Source organism: Carassius carassius, chromosome 37 (assembly GCF_963082965.1).
Source record: "Carassius carassius chromosome 37, fCarCar2.1, whole genome shotgun sequence".
Lineage (NCBI taxonomy): Eukaryota > Metazoa > Chordata > Actinopteri > Cypriniformes > Cyprinidae > Carassius > Carassius carassius.
Window position 1 is genome coordinate 14,056,496 of NC_081791.1, and position 23,906 is coordinate 14,080,401.

At 36.9% G+C, this 23,906-nt stretch overlaps 1 protein-coding gene across 1 annotated transcript; it reads right to left on the minus strand.

Moving 5' to 3' along the window:
* Positions 1 to 1,824: 1,824 nt before the first annotated feature.
* pard6b (par-6 partitioning defective 6 homolog beta (C. elegans)) lies at positions 1,825 to 23,845 on the minus strand. The gene is made up of 3 exons (XM_059527622.1): positions 23,575 to 23,845; positions 20,713 to 20,935; positions 1,825 to 4,920 (listed from the first exon to the last, which is right to left on the minus strand). Exons 1-3 carry the CDS (start codon positions 23,635 to 23,637, stop codon positions 4,064 to 4,066), a joined length of 1,143 nt encoding a protein of 380 aa, XP_059383605.1. The 5' UTR covers positions 23,638 to 23,845; the 3' UTR covers positions 1,825 to 4,063.
* Positions 23,846 to 23,906: the final 61 nt, after the last annotated feature.

The window sequence follows — 23,906 nt, forward strand, 5'->3', positions numbered from 1 at the left end:
TTGATTCTGTGTTGTTACCTAGATGACCCATGAGACGGCTGTTCATGAGACCCTTGTTTGTTCTGTACATCCTTTAGTTCCCACAAATTGGTTCTGTTTTCCAGCATCTTTTGCATATTTGAACCCATTCCAGCATTGGCTTTATGATTCACACTGATGACAACTGAGGGACTCACACTCAACTATTACAAGAGCTTCAAACAAACATATATATTATGTGTACTGCATTATTATTAAGTCATCACACTGCCTTCCTTGTATCAGCTGTTTTATGAGTACATTTACAATAAAATAATTTACCGATATGAATAGCTCAAATAGGTGTGGTATATATTTTTTTGCTATTGCTTTTTGCTTATTTTATTTGGTAAGTGTACAAAATCAATAGTTATTGAAATCGTCTTAAACCAGCTTTGTAGAGGCAGGTGCCATGTCAGATAAAACACAGACACCACTGGCTCTGCACCCCTTTATCTAAGTTCATTACTTCAGACTTATGTGCCCTCTTGAAGCTTGTGTTCTGCAAGTGAATGGGGCATTATTGTGCCTTCTCAAAAGATTCTTTTGGAATAACATTAACATTTACTGTACTTTTTAATGAATTACAAATATTCATTCATAAACCATGGGTATTTTAACCTGTGCAAAGGTCGATATTAAAATGAGAAAATCAAACTTATTTGTTAGATCAGTTTGATAAAGCTAGACAGTTGAAGCAGAAGACTGGATGCTGTTACATGCTTTAACCACAGGATGGACTCCTGACATCAGTTGTACTGCCCTACATCTCTCAGTACTATGGTGCAACATGATATAGTGTTCAATTTATGATTTAGATAGAATAAACGTTATATAAGTTTCCATTTGTTTCCAAGTTTTTAAAGTAGCACTGAAACAGCCTTTAATATCAAGCCATCGCTTTTTTTTAACCACTGGCTGCAATAATGATGTTTTAACATGAGGCTAAATAGTTGTTCTTTTTTTAGAAAAGTTCTTGTTCAATTGCTGTAAAAGACAAAACAAAAGCATAAATACAGTACGTCTAATTCCAATAATTTAGCAAAGGTAGAAGTTGCGTAAGACATTTAAACCCATCCTACTTAATTCCTGTTGTGTTATTTTAAAGCATGTTTTCTTTAAATCAGTTCAATGGGCCTAAAGACATAAAGTGGCTTTGTATGTATTGTAAAAGCTCTTTACAAATAAACTTGACTGATCAGGTTAATGCTGATTCTTCAATGTATATTTCAAACTGACACACTGGTTATCACAGATAAAAAGACTTTTTCATGACCAACACACCAAGCAAGGAGCAATATCAGTGATTTTCCACATATTAGTTTATTTCATCCAAGACTTGACTATAATACATGTGCATCTATGTCTTAATATAGTATTTATCATTTTAAAAGTTTCATTATGTAAAACAAATTTCCATGTAGTACTAATAAGAAAATACTGACAATTTCAGTACAAATCTATACCTTAAGATTTATCTGGCAAGCTTATTATCAAAAAGAGAATTTGACACATGAATGAGAATGCTTAAAAGCCCATTTGTATGTCTCTCAAAGCAGGTGCTCATAGATATATGGTCTCCTTTAGAAATGCAAAAATATTCACAGTTTGGAAAATAGCAAGTTATTCTTCATATTTCTATTCACCCTAAAGGTCTGAGCATTGAGTTCCAACAAAGATGCTAGTGGGAAAAAAAACAGAACTCCATTTTCTAGACATGAAAAAAAAAAAAGGAATCAAAATGAGAGAAAAATGATGAGGTTTTGTGTCAGCTAAAACAAAGCAAGTAAAAATACATAGTCTATTTTAAAATAAATAAAATTTCTGTGATTCCAATTCCAAATCGTATGTAGTGGTTAATATAAAAATAAATTAACACAGCTAAAGACTTCATTCAATATGTCGTTTGTACGATAAAAATGAATGATCAGGATGAAGTGTGTATGATCACAGCTACAGTGCGTGTGCTACTCTAAGCAGATTTTGGTAATGTAAGTGCCATGAAAGTGATAAAAAGGGGATCTAATGAAAGGCTACTTCGGCTAAATCTCTAAGAGCAGGTCCTAACCGTAAGAGCGTAGGCACATCTGTCTCCCGTCAGTCTCTTCCAGTGTATCCACTGACACACACTTTGAGATCTCAGAAGATCGTATTGTATATGACAAGCTTACAGCTGTAACATCATGCATATCATTATGATGTATGTATAAGGTTGAAAGGGGGAGAAATGTACCTACAGCCATCTGAACTTAAAGGAATGCTTTCAAAGTAAGAGCATAACATTTGTTCATTTGTCCAGAGGTCATTTTTAGAAAGAATAATTATCACTCAAGTAGGAAGACCTCACTTTACCGTACACAGAGAGTGAAGGGTATGGACATTAGATGACAATATGATTAATTGTGCATTTTTGACTAGACTTCACAACAGATTTCAACCAGTTGAATTAAAAAATATTAATAATAATAAATTATGCATGTCTGTCCCATAGTAATGATGCAACTAACCCAACTGTTACATACTTTCTGAAGGGTTTGGCTGGTACTCTGCTGACATGCTCCCAAAAAAACAACAACAACAAAAAAATCTTCATATAAAGAGGGAAAGATACTGAATATTTTGGCATATATTCAATATTCATAGTAATTCACTACAAATTAAGGGTTGTTTTCTCCGTAATTCGACTGCAACACTTATTGTTAGAGGTAACACTTTAAAATAAGGTTCAATTTGTTAACATTAAATAATGAGTTATGTGTCATGAACCAAAAGTGAGCCATTTTTACAGCTTTTATTAATCCTGGTTAATGCTGATTCATACATATACTATTGTTCATGTCTCATTATGCATTATCTAATGTTTATTTAAACATTAACTTAAATGTTAAAAAGTAAATATAAGTGTATGCAGAAATTAACATAGATAATGTAAGAAATATTATAAATAGTTGGTTAAGATACCTAATGCATTAAGTGTACTGTATAGTTCACTCCCAGGAAAATGTAAATTCTGTCATCATATACTCACACCATGTTCCCAACAGGAACTCTCCATGTATGGAAATATCTGCTTTTATGCTCCACAGAAGAAAGAAAGTTATAAAATGACACAAGATCTGAGTAAAAGATGACAGAATATTAATTTCGGCTGATCTTTCTAATGTTAACAAGCTGAACCTTAGTGAAAAGTGTCAAGGTAGAGTCGCTCTTCAGAAATGAAACAACCAAGTGTCCACATCCGAGCGCTCCCTTGAAACATTATTGATATTTCTGTATTACAAAACCCCAGACAGGGTTATCAAGTAAGATCAATGGGTAAAATAAACCACAGGTAGCAAAGACCAGGATGATAGCCCTTGTAATAAAGAAATATAAGTGATACCAATAAAACATATCAGTATGAAAAATATGACATTGATCATCTGTCTTTTTGGCTATGATTAAAAACTTCTGAGATGATAAGACATCTGAATTTTAACCGAGGCAGCAGTCTACAACTGTCCACTCACATAAAAATATCTCCTAAACATTCACTCAAGCCTAAAGGTTCAAGATTCCCTTGATTACCACGAAGAAGCTGTACGCTGAGAGTGTTAGTGTTGCAGACAGGAACAGATGAAGAGCTTATTTCAGTTCCTTCTGAAGTTCTGTAGTGCAGCCAGACTCAGTTACCATGGTAACGCAGAGGATGGGTGAAACCCATTGTACTTTGTTCTCTGATAACGCAAGAGCCTCGTGGCTCTGAAGGGTGTGGTTGTCAAAGGAAAAAAAGATTGTCATGACTCATATGGTGCCGTCTGCATTCATTAAATCGCACTGACTCAGGAAGTTCATTATTACTCAAGAAATAGCTATTTTGGTGCTGTGCTGCTCTCCACGGGTTTGATGATGAGAACTACCTCATCAAGGTCCTGTTGTTATAGAGAAGTGCTGTAAGGTGCTGTGGTTTCTGGCCTTCTCTTTTGTTCCTGACATGCATTTTCAATCCTATGGCACACAAAAGTATGTATTGGCAAGTGTGTGTGATTATATGCTGTGTGTGTCTTTACAGTGTAATGACTGTGCCCTCCTCTAGATTTCGCCCTTCTAATCCCCTGTCATGGGCATTCAGAGACCTGGTGCTCATGCTGCTCGCCATGGTACCATTTGAGGGGCGGAGGTCGAGGTGGGGCTCGTATCTGGGCAGGGCGGGCATGCTGGTGCTGGCTGTTGCCCGCGCCCCTGCCTGCGGAAAAAGTTTAGCCCCTCTGTCTGCCTCGATCACCAGATCCTCCTCCTCCTCGCTCTCCTCGTCCGGTTCATAGTTCTGGATAATATGGGACGGGGTCATCGCCATCGAACCTGGTGTTGAGTTACCATAAAAACTGGTGCTGCTGTCAGATGATCGTCCTGAGCTGCCACCTCTGCTGCTGCGTACCACGTTATTGCGCTGATTGGCCGGTTTGACGGTTATAATGAGGTTGTGGCTGTTCGCGATCATCATGTCTGTGACTTGGTCCAAAGACTTCCCGCTCACCTCGATGCCGTTGACTTCGAGCACCTCGTCGTTGACGGCCAGCAGTCCCGTGCTCTCCGCCAGGCCTCCGGGGACCATGCGGGAGATGAAGATGCCTGGGACCTTTTCCAGGCCTTGGGGTGTGACGCGCACGCTTGAACCATCGCGGATGTAGAAGCCCAATGGTTTCTCTTGACCATGTTTGTAGAGGCGGACACGGCGGTGCGTCTCTGGGAGGATGTCCACATCGATGATGGAGGACACTGGCCGGAAATCTTTAGGCAGGCTGATGATGATAGGAGGCTTCTTCTTGTTGGCATCTGGTCGAAGGAGGACTGCTGCGAGCGCCGCTGGGGTCTTCTTACGGGTCACACTGTCCGTGCCGAATGCAGAGTAATCTGCCTCCTCTGCAGAAAAGGGAGAAGAAAGAGAAAAAGAATGTAAATATGTAACGTTTGTTTTAGTCATCTTAACTTAAAGGAATATTGGTGTTTACTTTATTTAGTGATGGGTTACGATGGTCATTCAACAACAACCATAAATTAAACAAACTATTTTTTGTATACATTGAATTTTTGCTTTTAAATAAAGTATAAACAAAGAAAAACAAACACACAAAAAAGCTGAAAAAAAAAACTAAACACAAAACAACTAAAAACGAAAATAAAATGGGTATATAGTACAACAACTAAAAGTGTGGGCATGAACACTTTTCAGTAGCTTTGTAAATAAATGCAGTATAATATCAGCATATTTTTGTTAATGTGAACAAGAACAACCACTTTGATCAAGTCATGTTTAATTTGAAAATAAATGAAAATAATATAAACCACTTTTTTGTTTGTTTTACTAAAAAAAATTAAAATAAAAAAGGTTAATATAGGACAGCAAAAAACAACAACGTGGGTAATATAAGGCAATAACTAAAAGAGCTTTTCAGAGGCTCAGTCCATACAATTTATTATCAGCATTATTGTGCTTGTAAACATATATTATGTCCATTAGAGCTGAAACAACGAATCGATTTAATCGATTAAAATCGATTATTAAAATAGTTGTAAACTAATTTAGTCATCGATTCGTTGCTAAATAACTTTTATTTGCCGTAAGCGGCTCATTTCGTGCATATTTCAAATCTGCGGTGACCAAAGTGTGGCAGTAATGAGCCACCGGAGGTTTTACTCAGCCAGTACAACAGGAGAAGTAGCGAATAGCCAATAGCTGGCCTTGTTTTATGTCACGTGCTTCCCGAGCAGCGTCTCTGCAGCCATAGACATCATATGATGTCTATATGTCTGCAGCATTCAGCGTGATGTGGGAGTACTTTACATTGAGCCTTTAAAAAAAGAAGAGTAACCTGTAAACTCTGCTCTACTGCACTGTTTAAGGGGACGTTCACATATCGCGTCTTTTGCGCGCTCAAGTTCGTTATTTCCAACACCGCACCGCATCGAGTTAAAAACATTTAAACTTTTCAGAATGCCGCAACCGCACCGCGGGTCATGTGACAAGAACTAACCAATCAGCTTCATCCTTTCCCGTAACAACGTTAAAAGCTCAGTCAAGATGAAAGGAACAGCTGATCATAGTTGTATATGGATTTCCATTTTGAAATAAACTTAGTAGCAGAGCTACTGCAAGCGATTTATTTGAGCTGCAAATCCATTTATCCTTTGCTGAAATTTCCGCGTCTTCAAGGAGAGAGCACGTCATGGTTGCTTAGCAAAGGCAGACGCCTCAGGGGCGCTTCTGTGCGAGCGCTTTGGAAAGAAGGAGAAAGCGGTGCGCCTAGCGTTTTCCACGCGTTTTTAGGCGCGATTTGTGAACGGCCCCTAAGACTTTCATTTGTGCAGATTCTCCAGTACAATATTGTTTGCAAATGTTTAGTCGTAAAAGCTGATAACATTGCTTTTTAACAGTTAACATTTAAAGCTTTACAAACATGTTCTGTGATCAGTTTGTCGTTTACCAGTTCAAAATTCAGTCGTGCAGCCTAATTATGACTGAATGAGAGAGGTAAATGTAGATATTTGAAATGCATTTTTTTTTTAAGTATTCACTGCTCTTTTTCACACAGCAGGTTTTTTGTGTGTGTCCTATTTTTTTTCTGGACAACCTTCTGATGGATTTTACTTTAAATTGTGAGTTCCATTCAGGTTTCATGCCATTGGCACTTTTTTTGAAGGATTGTTTACAATTTCACAGCAAAAGCTATAAAGCTGTTTCCCAGTAAATAATAAAATACAATGCACTGCAATTTTATTCTGTTTTATCCTTATTCTTCGTGAAAATATGTTCTGAAAGATTCCTTAATAAGCTTTGTTCAGGATGTTAAACTACTTTAGGAGCTCTAAGGACTGCCATGGTGAAAACATTATTTGAAATCTCCTTGTGAAATTTGCTAGAGTATGGGTCAGTGTTCTGATTGCAGAAGAGTTCGACAAAGGATTACTAACACAATAAAACAACTCCAGGTATGTTTTTGATGAGGATATGACAGTGCAAAATGGTTAAAATCTCTTAAATCTATGCTGAATGATAAAGACCATTTATTAATAATTTACTTGGGGAAAAAATGGAAAAAACTAAAATATAAGTACATAAACCGATTAATCGATTAATCGTAAAAATAATCGACAGATTAATTGATTATCAATTATTTAAAATCAATTATATAAAAATATTTTTTGCTCTTGTTAGACTATTCCCACAACTTTGTAAGGAGAGACCTGCAGGGGATACCATGGTAGAGAATGGCTGCTTGTTAGTTTCCCTCCGCCCCTCAGCTAATGTGTAATCTACTGTAAACCCAAGCCTCCTTTCAACCTCTCTCTCTTTTTCTCTCAGCTGCCATTTATGAATTCCTCAGAGGCTTAATCACTGCCTGGACTTTCACCTGCAAGACATTCATACTCAAGATCAAAAAGGAGAATAGAGTAGGAAGGGAGAGAGGATATAAATGCATGTGCGTGAAGAGTTCAAAGCAGTACCATGTGTTTTTCTGAACTCCCATTAACCAGAATGAACAATGGTTAACCTGAGAGATTTAATTATTAACAAAAACCACCATGTTATAAGAGTATAACTAACATTTCAATTATGATGTTTACTGATCTTTAGTATCAAGGGTTGTGACTTTTTTTTTAATGCCATAAACCTGAATTGTACCTCTAAAACGAAAAGCATCTTCTTCCAGTGTGTTTGTTTAACCAAGAATATGATAGCAGGGACGTGTCTGTGTGATCTAGTGAACAGATTTCACATTAGGCAGCACAAATATAGTCAAAACACACTCACACACACAATATTGATTGTTGGTCAAAGGTCCACACAGCCAGTTCCCACTAGAAAACTACCTAGATCGTCCTTGTGTTTTGTTTCAACATGAATATGCAGCCTGTGTTGAAATTTTAACAATAATTTGGCAAATTGTCTTCAGTACCTGCAGACATCATAAAAATGTCTTTCTGACCTAATAGAGCTGAGGTTTATTAGCCTAAAAGGACTTTGGGTTTATTCACAAACACGCAGGATGCACACACAAGGTTTGCTGGAGTGGTCGAGTATGTATGGTGGTCTCTTTTCATCTCCTCCAGAGTTCTTCTCCTCTCTTCCTTCCTTATCTGCTCCACTCTTCCATATTAAAGTCTAACAATGGCTTCACAGTAAGTGTTGAAGGGCAGCATGGGAAGCCCCTTAGGGCCACTCAAACGGGCACAAACTAGCTTTTCTGTTGGCTCAGAGATCGAGAGAAGAAAAAGTGAGAGGATGCTAAAAGCAGCTTACAATATATGGAAACTGCATCATGTTAAATGACACACAAACCTCTATCATCTTACTTTCTGAACACTTGACAGCTGGCTCTTTGTGAAACCTGACACTACAGAAACCAGTCTGGTTGTAATGGGTCTAATAATCATTAGAGGCAGACCAGGGGATATGAGTTATTTCTGAAATATGTCCTGAAGCAATACAATGCAAATTTAAAAAATCATGTATTGGTCAACTTAAGATGTCAAGATGATTAGTCAGTCAATTATTGATTCCTGACTTATGTCATTTATAATTACAGCATAATTACTATTATTTAAAAAACACACACATTAAATAAATAAAAAAAGAAATATTAAGTTTTCAACACTGATTATTTTAAATTGTAATAATATTTCACAATATAATTTTTTTTACTGTATTTCTGATTAAAAATGTAGCCTTGGTGAGCATAAGAGACTTCTTTCAAAAACATTAAAAAAAAAAAAAAAAACTTACAGACACCAAACTTTCTCTCTCAATATATATATATGTAAACATATAATGTAATATTCTTTAAAATTAGATTTCAGTTTGGTTTGGCAGTAAAATAGTGTGTATGTATCTGTTATGTGTTAATACAGTGCCTTGCAAAAGTACTGCCTGTAGAGCTCAGAAACAGGTTTGTGTCAAACCACACATCTGGGGAAGAGTTCAGAAAAAAAATCTGCTTAACTGAAGGGTCAGAGAAACATGTAGTCTCCATTACCCTTAATGAAAGAAGTTTGAAACAACAAGGAGTCTTCCTAGAGCTGGCCTTCTGGCCAAACTGAGCAACTGATGGAGAAGGGCTTTAGTTTGAGTGGTGACCAAGAACCTAATGGTCCCTCTAGTTGAGTTCCATGATCATATGTGGAGATAGGAGAAGCCTACAGAAGGACAGACATCACTGCAACACTCCACCGATCTGGGCTTTATGGCCGTGTGGGAAGACTCAATCCTCTCCTCAGTGAAGACACATGAAAACACACTTGGAATCAGACTCTGAGAAACAAGATTATTTGGTCTGATGAACCTAAATTCTAAGCATCATGTTTGAAGGAACCCAGCTCTGCTTATAATTTGCAGAGTAGCATCCCAAAAGTGAAGTGTGCTGGTAGCAGCCGCATGCTGAGGGACTGTTTTTCAGCACAGGGACTGAGGAACTCATCAGAGTAGTAAAGCTCAATGCACCAAAATATAGAGATAGCCTTAATGAAAAACTAGTCTAGAGCATTTAGAAGCTCAGACTGGGCCGAAGGTTTACCTTCCAACAGGACAGTGACCCTAAGCACACAGCAAAAACTCTGTGAATGTCCATGAGTGGCCCAGCAAGAGCTTGGGCTTGAACCCAATCAAATATTTCTGGAGAAACCTAAAAATACCTGACAGAGCTTGAGAGGTGAAGAGATGAGGTGAAGAATGGCAGATTATTGCCAGATGCAGATGTGCAAAGCTTTCCGCATCAAACAAAAAAGACTTGAGACTGTAAAGGTGCTTCAGCTAAATATTTAGTTAAGGGTATGAATACTTATGCAATGTACTTATTTCAGTGTTGTTGTTTTTTATATAAATTTATGAAGTTGCGACAACTCTGTTTTTGCTTTGTCACTATGGTGTATGGAGAGTAGATTGATGTGGAAAAAAGTAATTTAAAGCAGTTTAACATAAGGCAGCAACACATGAAAAAAATGAAGGGGTATAAATACTTTCGCAAGGCACTGTATGGCAGCAGTAATGTGACACTGGCTTTATCTGATACTGTGGTCACCATTGACCGTGGCAGTGGAAGCACCTCACTTCCTGTCAAAGGACACCAGGAAGAAGTCTGTGTGATCAGCATGCCAGTGAGAGTCGTGTATGTGTTTGTGTGTGTGTGAGCTTAGTGAAATGCTTTTTCCCACCTTTGCTTAGATGATCAGTATCTCAATACACAAGGTCATATTGTCTGCCTAATGTCAGGTGACCTGTTTGTGTATTCTTAAATCTTCTATGTTTTCAAGTAATTGATTAATGCCGACAATAAAATAAAAAATTATATTTTGTCTTAATAAATTAAAAATAAAACACAACACTGAAAACTAAAATCAATAGTTTTAAATGCTACAAGTGTTTTTGGCATCACAATGTTATAATATAAAGAATGATAATGGATATTAATTTTGAAATTTGCTAAAGATTAAATTAAACAGTTCTTAAATGTAAAAAAAAAAAAAAAAAAAAAAAAAAAAAAATAGGAGAAAGAAGCATGAACAATTAAATATCCACTATCTGCCAAAACTGAAAAAATATCTACATTTTGTCAGATAAAAATTATGCATCTATTATTTTGAATAAAATAGCTTTTTCTAGGTCCCTGATATTACAGGAGTGAGGATATTATAATTTAAAACAAACCGTGTCTGTAGAAATTAAACGAAGTTCAAAAATAAATTGGTGCACCTTGGGTCACTTAAAAAAAAAAGTTCCCACTGAATAAAGAAAGAAATTAAGATTGTTCAAGAACCAGAATGAAATGTAAAACACATTCGTGAGAAGCATCCCACGAGGAGTGTGAAAACAATAGAGATGTCACACCATGTCTCTGCTCACCGCAAACTGAGAGTGATGGACTCATCTCATCCAATATTCAGCAGGCCTTAAAAAGGCCGTGATGGCTCATGTTTCACTTTTGTGAATGTCTCATTCAGGTTTTTTTGCATGTGGCCACTGTGCTGCTTTCTGTTTATGGTCTCGCTCCACAAAGCTGCTTGCAAAGAATCGAGCACACAGATTATTCAGACGAGCAGCTGCTGACGGCATGACAGCGTCTGTGGAAACATTTCTGCTTCTTTAAGGTTAACTCCGAATGTCTCCCACATTGGGGAGTGTGTGCCATCCTGTTCCAGACACGGCACGATAAAGGAGAGGGGAGCAGAGAGGGTGGAGAGTGGGCTGTAATGAGCACTCATTAGGCCAGGCAGAGAGAAAGAGAATGAAAGAGCGAGGGAACTTTTCAATACAGAAACTTTATGAGGTGCTGCTATTCTGGGCTCGCGGAGCACATACTTCTGTGATGCAGCTAAGATAAAGTGAGAACAATTCTGATAACAGAAGAAAAACGCAAAGTGTGCGAGTAACGTAACAAAGGAAAAGCCCTTGAGGACAGGATACTTAGAGAAAATGTGGGAAAATAAGGTGGATGAAACTCACTCTGTGTAGGAATCATTACAGCAGTTTCTAATTTAAGTAAAAATGGCAAGCCAATCAAATTGTCTATTATGTGTAAACAATCTTGAGCCACCAATGTGTGATCCAGCTTTAACTAAAGAAAAAGTGAGTATGTTTTACTTTAACAAATCTTTGAACTGAAGATCTCCTTTCCTAATAATGTACATCAGGAACTGCTCATCATCGACAGGAGAGAGGGGTGAGGTGAGGAGCCGCTCATTAGCATTTAAAGGGATATGCACCTTTTGGGTCACTGTGAACAGAGCTGTTTTTGACGAGGTAAATATGGTGTTGTTTTACACTACCATTGAGAAATGTAACCAAAGTATATTATATATATATATATATATATATATATATATATATGGAAAATGGGCATCAGATGTCCCCTTTAAGTGTTATGTTCAGAAAGACTGACTGTTGACAATCAACATATCAAATTTACTTAACTTATTCTGTCCAGAAACTGGCCAAATAAACAGGAAGAGAAAGTCTCAATGATATGTGACCCTGGACCACAAAACCACTCTTGAGTGTCATTTTTTCGGAATTGAGATGTATACATTGTCTGGAAGCTGAATAAATAATTGATGTATGGTTTGTTAGGATATGACAATATTTGGCCGAGATACAATCTGAGGGTGCAAAAAAAAAAAGAAAAAAAGAAATCCACATACCGAGAAAATTGCCTTTAAAGTTGTCCAAATCAAGTTCTTAGTAATGCGTATTACTAATCAAAAATTACGTTTTTATATATTTACAGTAGGCAACTTACAAAATATCTTAATGAAACATGATCTGTACCTAATATCCTAATGATTTTTGGAATAAAAGAAAAATTGATCATTCTGACCCATACAATGTATTTTTGGCTACTGCTGGATACTAGGGGTGCACCGATATTTCAGCCGCTGAACATTTTCGGCCGAAATGGCATTATCGGTTTCGGGCCGAAATAAAAAAAAACAGCCGAAAACGTAAACCGAAAATGAATGTCACCCGCCCCTCCCATCCGTGCGCAAGCGCTTAGGTTTCACTCACGGTCGAGCTGTTATCACGCGTCTGCCTATCAAAGATTAAGCATGTCAAAGGGATGTCACAATCAAAAAAAGCTTGTCACAAAAGCTGCACAATCGATCGGACCAACCAACACAAGTTTCGAAAACGAAAACAGGGAATCGATTTTAACGGCCTTCTCTCGGAGTGCGTCCAGCTCGTCACTATACGCTCGCAGTGAATGCGCGTCACACAGCAACTGCAGGTTCTGACACACACACACACACACACACACACACACACACACAAACACACACACACACACAGAGCCTATTAGTGCATAATATCAATGTAGCCTTCAGTAATGTTTTTCATTGATGTTATGGCAGTCCACATTGCTGACTTGTGCGCGTCTCAAGCGCCCTCTTTACGTTCGCCCTAATGCCCGTTTAGTTGTCGGTGGATTTGCCTATATTTGGCGTTGAAAAACGGATCAACGCCAAATATAGGCAATTTACTAACGATTCAATGAACACTTTGCCTATGTCTCAAAAATCGAACAGGATTTTTTTTTCACAAAAGTGACAGCCCTATACGAGAGGACACCAAAGTTGCAATATGTAGCATTTGTTCTGCAAAAATCTCCAAAATTGTGAATTTTTTTTGCACAATTTTTAAAAAACTATTTTATTTGATGGAACATAAAACTTGAAGAATAATTTTTATTTATATTTATTGTTAAAAATATTTTATGTTTTGTTATGTAACTGTTAATAAAAGTTTGATTATTATATTGTGATATTTCAATTCAGATCCATTAAATCCAAGCAATATATATATACGTTTTTAAAAGAAGCCATTTTCGGCTTCAGTTTCGGTTTTCGGCCGAGTGCATCCTAAATTTTCGGTTTCGGCGCAAAATTTTCATTTCGGTGCATCACTACTGGATACCCCAGTGACTTAAGACTGGTTTTGTGGCCCAGGGTCACATATGTTAAGTGACCAACCACAAATCATTTTGTTTTAATGTGTTGTTGAGGGGCAGGTACATGAGAAAAACAGACTGACTGTTGAGTGCAAAACACAAAAATCTCATTACGGTTCATCTCTGAAAAAGAAATGGTATGGATCATTTCTTTTCAAGTGGTTCAATGGAAGTTACTTGACCATATTAAATTTTCCTAATTTTTCCATTTTTACAATTATTGGACCACTTAAGATTTAATAACCCAAAACATTGTGAAATTTGTTTTTTATTTTAATTTGAAAGAAATCAGTAGTCATTAACACCACCACTCGAATATTGTTGATTATTGCTTAATGTATTTAATTTAGTATTTATAATATAGCATATAGCACATGACAGCTTTACATCCTACATATATATAGTCCCTTTATAATGCTAGAGTTCTGTAAAGGATATGGTTAAGGAAATTTGGAACAAATTTAAGGATGATTAATATAAGCGTGTGTGGGTAGAATGACTCCTTCATGTTGTGTAACTACTGCTGCCTTCAGTTTAATTCATGCTGACGCTGCTCATTCTTCTCTCTCCCACTCTCTTCCTTCAATGTATCATCATCTCTCTCTCTCTTTCTCTCTCTCTCTCTCTCTTTCTAACACAGTCTCCGTCTCTTTAAGGGAGTGACTGTGACTGCTGTGCTACATCAGATGGGCTAGGCTTGTTTCAGTGGGCCTGTGTTTGGGCCAACCCTGGTTCCACAGGTTCAACAGTTAAATAACTGGTAGTTTCACTTTTAAATGGAAAGAAAATCTGATCAGTCTGTTATATTAGATGGAATCACGGTTTGGAGACTTTCTGCACTCAATTGTAGCTGGGACATGCTGTCACTCACTTTCCACAGTGAGGATCTTCCTGATAACCTGCATCTTCTCCTGCCTTTGACTCTGTGAGGAATGTGAAGTGCACTGCTAAAGGTCAGAGTTCAGTTTGGAAGGTGTTTTACTGCTCTGAAGTTAATGATACACATCAGAATCATAAAACACTAAACTCATCAGCATTTAAAACTTGTGACAGATGCAATTAAAAAACATGAGTGTCTCAAAACCCTGCATTTGGTTGTGTTTTATCTAGTCATCTACTCAAAAAAAGCTAGTTTCTGAGTCGTTGCTTATTTAGACAACCTGCTACTTATAGATGAGCCAAAAAAAAGGTTATATGAACAAACACATAATATAAAGTAATGTTCAGAAGTTGGGGTCAGTATGATTTTTTTTTTTAAATTAAATTAATACTTGTATTAAGCAAGGATGCATTAAATTGATCAGAAGTGACAAAGACAATGTATGTTAAATCCTGAAAAAAGTTTCACAGTTTCCACAAAAACATTAAGCAGCACAATTGTTTTCAACATTGATTATAAGAAATGTTTCTTCAGAATCAAATCAGCATATTAGAATAATTTCTAAAAGATCATGTGACATTGAAGAGTGGAATATTTTAATTGCAATAATATTTTAAAATAATATTGTTTACTTTATTTATTTTGGATTTTGAAATGCATGAAAGACTTCCCTCAAACACATTTTTAAAATCTTACTGACCGAAGACTTTTGAACAGTACTGTATATTGAGATACAAGGGTCTAATGTTTCTAAACAATACTGTGAGAAAACTCAATATTTGATCATATTGGCACCTCATCTATAAATATCTATGAAGCCATAGAACATCTCAACAAAGATTAACAACAAACAGTGTGTTTGTGAATGACTTGCCCTTTTATCCAAAACAGGACTAACCAGTGACCAGGTCTTTCACTAGTTTTTCTTCAACCATAATGTAACAGCAGAGTGTTTTCCCCACTAATAATACCTCCTTACCCTCCCACTGTTTTCTCATCACCTCTTTCCTGGTCTGGTCCCTGAGCTTCACAGACTGCTCCCTTCCTCGCCCTCCTGTCCTGTCTAATCTAATCAGCAGAGGTGATCAGAGTCTGAACACATTCCACAGAGATACGCCTCCCCCCAATCCTGCAGCTTACTGCCCCTTCCCCCCAGAAGAACAACCTCTTCCACCATGCAGCACACCCCCCACCCCTCCTTCAACCCGATCCGCTTCATTTGACAACACCAGAGAGGCTCTGGCCCTCTCTACCCAGGCATGACATAACAGTGTTCCAGTGCTTCTCTGCATCAGCGTGACATTCCATGACCCTGGAATTCCTCCCACATATTAAAGCGGCTCCTCCTAAAACTGAAGCGGCAATAAAAGCTGCAGACGTCACAGGTGTCCATAAAACACAACCCACCCCTGTGCCCTGATTCAGCTGATGACATGAATGGAAAAGTAAACAAATTTGTGGTTTCAGGAAAGAAAGGGGAGTGGAAAAGCGAAAGAGACGAGGTAAGAGTAGGCAGATTCCTAAAGCATATGTCACAGTGCTCTCTAGAAACTATTCCAGCTGTTTCCCTGAACCACACCTCTCAGACAGGTGAGGCCGGTAGGGAGGATCCCAGAGATACGCTGAGAAAACTATGAAAGGAATGGAAATGAATGACACAATCAAATGAATCATGGGGCTATTGTTAGAAACAGACACAGGTGGAAGGATTAATTATAATGAACAAAAGACAGCTCAATGCTAATACTATTAGCTGACTCGTCAATTAATCTCAGCGGAATTCTCAACTACAGCCTCTTTCAAAAGATTTTGTAGTTTGATTTAAATGTTGAAGTTAGCAAGTCAAGTGCTCAAACTGAAACTCTGTTCAGAAGCAAGCAGGCTGTCAGCTTTCTACACGCAGCTTTCTTCTAAGGCAGCATCCGAACTGAACAGGAACCCCTTAAGTGACAGATTTGGAACGCTGTACAGAGGCAGCAGGTCCACACGCCACACAAATAAGAATCCTAGTGTAAAGTGCAAAGGAGTCTAGACTCGTTTTATGTTAACAACCCAATTTTTAGGGTGAATACAACATTTTTGGCATCTCCTACCAAAATAGATAAGTAGGAGGAGATTGTCATTAGATGGCCTCTGGATAGAATTATGATGACACCTATGCAACACATATGTTGTGTACCATATCTCTGTTCCACTGACTGCTAAGCTGCACTGTAAAAAAAATTCCAGAAAAACACTATAGTAAATAGACAAAAAAAGAAAATAACATGCGATAGTAAAAATATGTTGACTGATTAACTGTAAGCTACCTTAAAGTAAAAAATGTAAATGAATTAACATTGAATTATATGTATTTTTACTTTTAAATATTGTATAATGTATAGTTTTTGTAAAGATAAACTATGGATTACCATATAATGTACAGTGAAAAACATTAAAAGTGCAATCCCTGCACATCACATATGATTATATATAATTTTTTCATTGTTTGTTTCTTCTTTTTATTGGTATCAGTCATGTTCATTATGGTGCCATGTTAAATTTAATTGAGTAAATGTTTAAATGCATTATTTTAGTGTCATGAGTGTACATGATCATTTGCATGTCTGTATTTTTACTGTCTGTATTATAATGTAGGTTATCAGTTTATCAAGCAGATCAATATGCCATCACATCACAATACCATTTTTTTCAGTGACTTTCTGAAAGTCACCACAGCTTTAATAGCTTATTTTTACAGTGTAAGATCATAAAAACATGATCTCATAAAGCACAGAAATTGATCACACACAGAAATGTTGGGTAAAACAGTCTATTAATTTAAGCTATTTCCATCTGTCTGTATTAAATGTGACCATGGACTACAAAACCAGTGATAAGGGTCAATGTTTTGAAATTCCATTGATGTATGGTTTGTTAGGACAGGACAATATTTGGCTGAGCTACAACTATTTGAAAATCTGGAATCTGAGGGTGCAAAAAACAAAACAAAAAAACACCAAATCACAATATTTAGAAAATCGCCTTTAAAGTTGTCCAAATTAAGCAATGCATATTACTAATCAAAAATTCAGTTTTGATGTATTTACGGTAGGAAATTTACTAAATATCTTCATGAAACATGATCTAAACTTATTATCCTAATGATTTTTGGCATAAAAGAAAAATCAATAATTTTGACCCATACAATGTATAGTGGGCTATTGCTACAAATATACCTGTGCTACTTATGACTGGTTTTGTGATCTAGGGTCACAAATGAACTATTGAAAAACAAGTTGTTGCAATGATGCCATTGGGCAAAATGAGTATTTCAGAGGACAGTAATATTGTTTCCCATTTTCAAGAACCTTTCACATAAGAAGCATCCCTATGGCACCTTAAAATGGTGTCTAGGGAGGCATCGCATAAGGTTTTGGAACGGAGGTTATTTTCTGGAATCTGCTGTTAACACGGAGGAGTGAATGTAGAGCATGGAGAATATAGAGCAAAGACCCAATATTATGACACAGTAGCGACTGAGCAGGATGTCTGATCAGGAAATCACATGATGCAAATAGACACACGGTTGCCAACACCCCTTAAACCAGCAAACACATATCCACAACAGCTCCACAACTACCACTGACACTGTGGGTGGGGGCACAGCAGAATCCGTATTCAGATACAACTTTCCATTTTTAACTGGTTCATTCTTAATTACAATTGGCCTCCCACAATCGTGAATATGTGGTATCTATCCCATCATGCTGCAATCACCACTCAAGTATCCCTCATCATTAACCCCACTTAGCTAAAGCTCTTCACTGCTGCCATGGCAGCAGATAAACAAGCATGGGATTGGTGCATTGTGGTCATCCTGATGTTGTCTGAAAAAGCATGTGCAACTGCATTGGGATGGGATGCCTATTGAAACACATACATCCTCATTTGGAGTGTTAAGATGCACATTAACACCCTACAAAACATCCTCATTAAAGATCGAGTAAGCTGAGCTCAAGTCAAGCCACTCGAATATGCCAAACAGGCTACGACAGAACAAAACCCACAATTACAAACACAATCCACAGATGAGGCACAGCGCTCAAGAATGCCTCAGACCCCCCCATCCCCCATGTGAACTCCAACCACAGCGAAGGCTTTCTTAACCAAGATCACTGAATGTGTGCCATTCAATGACGGCAAGACGCTGCACAAAAGATTTCAGCTGGTTTGACGGTCTCAGTACTGCGTGCCTTGATGTGATTTCAAACACAGATCCAACTCACGCATAGACATTATTATGTGAGTGTATGCGCTGGCATCCATCAAAGTGCACAAAACTCTCTGGATCTAATGTGATACGTGATGGAAATCTTCAAAAGGTAATACTTCAGGCTCTGTTCTGAAACCTGGCAAGATGCCTACTTAGACAGCATTTTAATGCATCACAACACTACAAAAACAAAGCCTGTTCCAAAAGGTAGACTGCAGAATGCATCGAGACTCCATGCAAAAATAAAAAAATAAAAATTCCATGATGGCAGAAAAGTACCAAGAAAAATCTTCTTATAATATGCTATTTATTTACTTAATAGTCTTATTTATTATGTAATTTCTATGCATAATATTGAGAATACTGTATGATTATCAACATGCTAATGTAAAACTCTAAAGGAATCAGTCGTGAGTCACATTTATTGTGAGCATTATTTGGTGAGGTATGCATGCCAGTCAGTCATAAATAGGCAGAACACTCCACAGATTTCCACAGCATTTTTTACATTTAACACATTCCATGCTTCTTATGTGTTTGTCAAGTAAAAATGTTGACAATTTGATTAGGCTTTTCAGCTACCAATAAGAATATAATTAACACCAAGAATGACTTCGATAACTATGAAGTTTTAATATTAATTCCTATGAGAATAGGGAAGTTCAAACAACAGAGGACCAAAGGCACAGAGGAACAATATTGTTAGAATAACTTTCAGAAAGATTGTCCAGCTCATAATTTATAATTAAAAATTTTTTTTAAAACACTGAGAGCCATTTTCCTTCTACTGAAAGAAAATATTTTGAAGAATATGGGTAATGAACTGTTAAAGGGTGATTTCCACTGATTTGCTTAGTATTTTATTTTTCTTAATATGGAAGTCAAAGGGGACCATCAACTGTTCTACAAAATATCTTCTTTTGCGTGATCACAGAATTATCTTTTTTTTTTAACAACCCCTTTAAAATGATCACAAAATGTCTACTGCTTTTACCTGGACCTACTTATAGACTCTTTTTTAGTCAAGGTTTTGCCTCAGAATGCCATTGTCTTATAAGCAGTGGAAAGCTAGAAAGGTTTTGAAACATAAGTTTATAAATCTAATGAATCTATGTAGCATTTAGCGCTTGGAATAATGTCTGCTTACCTCCTACATCCACAAACATGCATTCAAATAACTAAAACAATCGTGACAAGATATAGGGTCAAGTTAAAAAGTGGATGGCTCCTCGTGTGCCTCCGTGTCACACATTCTGCCATAGCAACAGGGCGCAGCATGGAGCTAGCGTCGCCATGTAATCGAAACGCAGGCCACACAGTGTTACACAGTGACCCCTCTAATCTCTGCCTGACAAAGTGGCTTACCATCTACAGGTCATATGGCACACAGACACAGCTTAGAGTGGGGGACCCCCAGCCTGGGGCCATGACACACCAAAAGCACACAACAACTGTGACCGGTCACCAGTTCAGACCTCAGAACTTTATATTGCTGCTTTCATGTTAGCTCAGTCGAGTCTCAAAGTCTGAAGACTTCTAACCCAAATTAAGAAACACTTGGCCATATTAGTTAACGAAAAATGCATCAAGGGAGAAATAAAATAGGTCTTATGAAATGTCTTAAATATCATAATCGCACAGCTGTAATTAAATTGTAAGTTATAGTATCAATAAAATGAGCAATCAGTTGTTCATATTAAACACATCTGTTAGTAAGGATTACATGAAGAAAACTTGAATTTAGACTTAAGCCGGCTAACTAGCAGTCAGGTTACTGAACACAACTCACTTCCCCCAGGACTACATAACCTGTCACATTATAATCTGATATGACTGATAAATAAACAAAAGCACAGCTTCCTGAAGCACAGCTATCGCCTCCACATGTTATCAGTCGAAACATTTGTGCATATTATATAACTACATGTATATAAATTCTCACCATACAGATCAGACAAATTTACTACAACCATGAGTGTTGAGACCATAAGGGATGTAGAGGGTATTGTTTCACATAATACACTGTGTGTAACACATGGGGTTGAAGTTTGACCAATGACCCAGTTCAAAAACACAACCCTCACCTTTCCGCTGCAAGAAGAGACGGAGCAGGGGCGCTGCCATGGAGATTGCTTTATGGTAGTTGTCATCATTGTTGATTGGCAGTAGGTCCCCGTGGACATCGGCGTAACCCACAAGCAGATCAACATTGGGGATCCGGTGCACATGCTGCAGCAAGCCATAGAACTCATCAAAGCGTCCCGGCTTGGACCGGTCCAAAGAGAAACGCCTGAATTCTGCTCCAAACTAACAACATGGAACAGATGTCAGTACACAGCAAAACAAGATGAACTCAACTAGTCTAGTTAGATAAAAAAAAACTTCTAAACGTCTTGCAAATTATGATTAATGCCTAGGCAGGACAAATGGACATTACTAAATTACAAGCTAAAACCTACACAAAAATTAATACTATTTAAAACTGAAAATGTGTAAATAAATGCTAAATCTAAATATTAACACATAGTATAATTGTATAATAAATAATACTAAAATAACAATGAAAAAGATAAAGATTTTCACATCTTGCATAAGTCAATTGGACTTCATTTTTGATTTTTTTTTAAAATTGTACTTTTGCTTCATCTATAAAACTTTTAAGTTCCAGTCACTATTCATTGTGCATGGAAAAAAGTAGGAATGCACTGATGCTACAAACCGTATTTTAAAACAATATATTAAACCGTTATTTTCAAGTTTTAGCTGACAACTGATAAACACCTGGTATTACAAATCTATAGTAGTTAAAATTAAAAAACACTGAAAACTGCTGACACATCTCCAGCATGCACTCTTAATGGTAATGCACTTTTTCAAGAGAATTAATATCCAAGAATAATATAGTGAAAGTATATTGTGCATATAAAAAAGCAACCAGTGCACCATTAAAAACATTTCCATTTTTGTATTAATAATAGAATCTTAATTTTTGGATGAACTATCCCTTTCAGTGAATTTAAGAATTATATTTTAGTATAGAGTAACTAAATATAGAATAGCATCAGTAGCAATAAAAATAATAATAATAATAATTAAACTATTTATAAACAAGGAAATTCAAAAGATCTTATGCAAAAATGTAAAGATTACTAACTAGTCAAAAGAGACAGCCTAAATTCTTTAGTGGTTTGTAATAGGTTATGAAGTGGTTTGGCAACAAACAAACAAAAGGGAGGATTGAGACTCAGTGTTTGAGTTGGTAGAGGGAGTATGACCAGGTTCTTGTTTATAGTGTCATCCATAATGATTAACACAAGAGAAACACGAAACATAGTGTAAACCACATCTACATTCCTCTGGTGCTGTTTCTATAGAAATCAACAAGAAAGGCTATGCTTGAGATTGAATGCCTACCTTGACAAATTTTAGGCATCATATGCATGTCTAGGTAGACAGGTTATTAGGTTTAAGACCAATATTAGATTTGCACATTAGATATAGCAGCATAAAGTTATAAATATCTTCTGTATAGATTTAAAGGTGTGTATAATGCCTGTAAAACTGCTCTTACGTAACTAACATCACAGTTGAGATAAAGACTCACTAAGACAGGTTCAGTAGATATCTTATTTATCCTATGTGCAGCTTGGTATTTGATTTAACTTTTTTTTTTTGAGCACAGTCAATATTTAATTTCCAACATGATCTTGTCATGTGGATGAGAAGTTTGGAACCCAAGATAAGTGATCATCAGTTTGTTTATGAGAAAAATGACTTTCATTGAATTTGTATTGATACATTGCAATGCCAAGCCACTTAAGCATTAAATTCCTTTAGACAAACTAGTATCTTTTTGTTACTAGCACTTAAAAAAAAAAATATTGCACTTATACCAATAATAACTAGTAGCCAATATATTAGTCAAAAGTATGTTCTCTTTTGCCAATATTCTCTATTCTCTTGTTATTGGTGAAGTTTTTCCACCGAATTCTATGGGGATTGGTGGTTCTTCTATCAGTTATTCACTTCCAACTAGCATCTAATCCGGTTTTACTAGTACCTATGCGTTATTTATGAATACATTTTCTTTTGTTTATTGTAACTTCTCATAGTATCCATTCCTGTTTTTCTAGTACTATTTGAACAGACACCAGTACTGGTTTATTAAACACTAGTATTTTGATTTTCATGTGACACTACTAACTTTTCAAATCTTACTAGTTATTTTTTTTAAACTGAACTACAAAACAACCATACTAGTTATTAAATATGACAACACACATGTAATTATAACCACTAAGTTAAGACATGTTAACAACTGGAAGAGATGTATCATACTGGCATAGTTAATAATCATTGGAGTCCATGAATAGTTAACTGGAACAGGGACCAGCAAGAACTGCTTCATCCTAATCTGACATAAACCACATAACAGCCCAATAGATTTAGAAGGAAATCAGCTATTTGAATTTAGGATAGTGACTAGTAGCAAATAAATGCAATTAATAAGTATTAGCTTCTACTAAATTCTCTATTGATTTAATTATTAGAAATTAAAAAATAAGTAACATAAAACAGATACTCGTTAGTTTAAAATAATAACGTTTTAAATAGCTTGCCATGGATAACACACACTTATATAAGAATTAAAATAAAAAAGTTTATATTATTCTACATTAGTTTTACATTATAATAAACACCTGACAACATGAGGTAAGAGAGCACCTGTCAAAACCTAAGGTCCAAACACACAATCTCTCCCTAACAACACGGACACATTGTGTCCTCAGCACTAAAAGCAACGGTCGACAGAACTCACAAGGTTGACCAAACTTGCCAGGACAGTGTGAGTGCGTCTGAACACCCAAAAGTATATTCCTACCACGAAGACTAGTCCGTTCTGTGACTGAACAGTAATTAAAGTAGTTGTCCCGCTGGGTACGCACCTTGCTCTTCACCTCCACGGCGTTCAGAGTTCGGTTGCTCGGCACTCGGTGGTTTTTGTTCATCTTTCGCTGACTGGACCCCGCCGCAGTAACACAGTTGCCCTCCCGCGGGCTGCGCTCATCCGCCTTCAGCTCTGTCCAACCAAAACGGCTTTTCTCGGCTTAATCCAGTTAAAGGCGCGTACCTCGCGACAGCTCCGTGCCTTCGCTTGTGTTGTTATCGGAATCGAGTAGCAACGGCGACGCCTGTCAACAGAACGTGCTCTAAACTCTGCCCCCCCCCCACTCTCTCTCTCTCTCACACACACACACACACACATATTACACTGGTC

Coding starts and splice junctions, on each gene's coding strand:
- pard6b (XM_059527622.1), bottom strand. CDS start 23,637: ATGAACAAAAACCACCGAGTGCCGAGCAACCGAACTCTGAACGCCGTG. Junction 20,936..23,574: donor CCGTGGAGGTGAAGAGCAAG/GTGCGTACCCAG, acceptor CCATGTTGTTAG/TTTGGAGCAGAATTCAGGCG. Junction 4,921..20,712: donor TCTCTTCTTGCAGCGGAAAG/GTGAGGGTTGTG, acceptor CCTTTTCTGCAG/AGGAGGCAGATTACTCTGCA.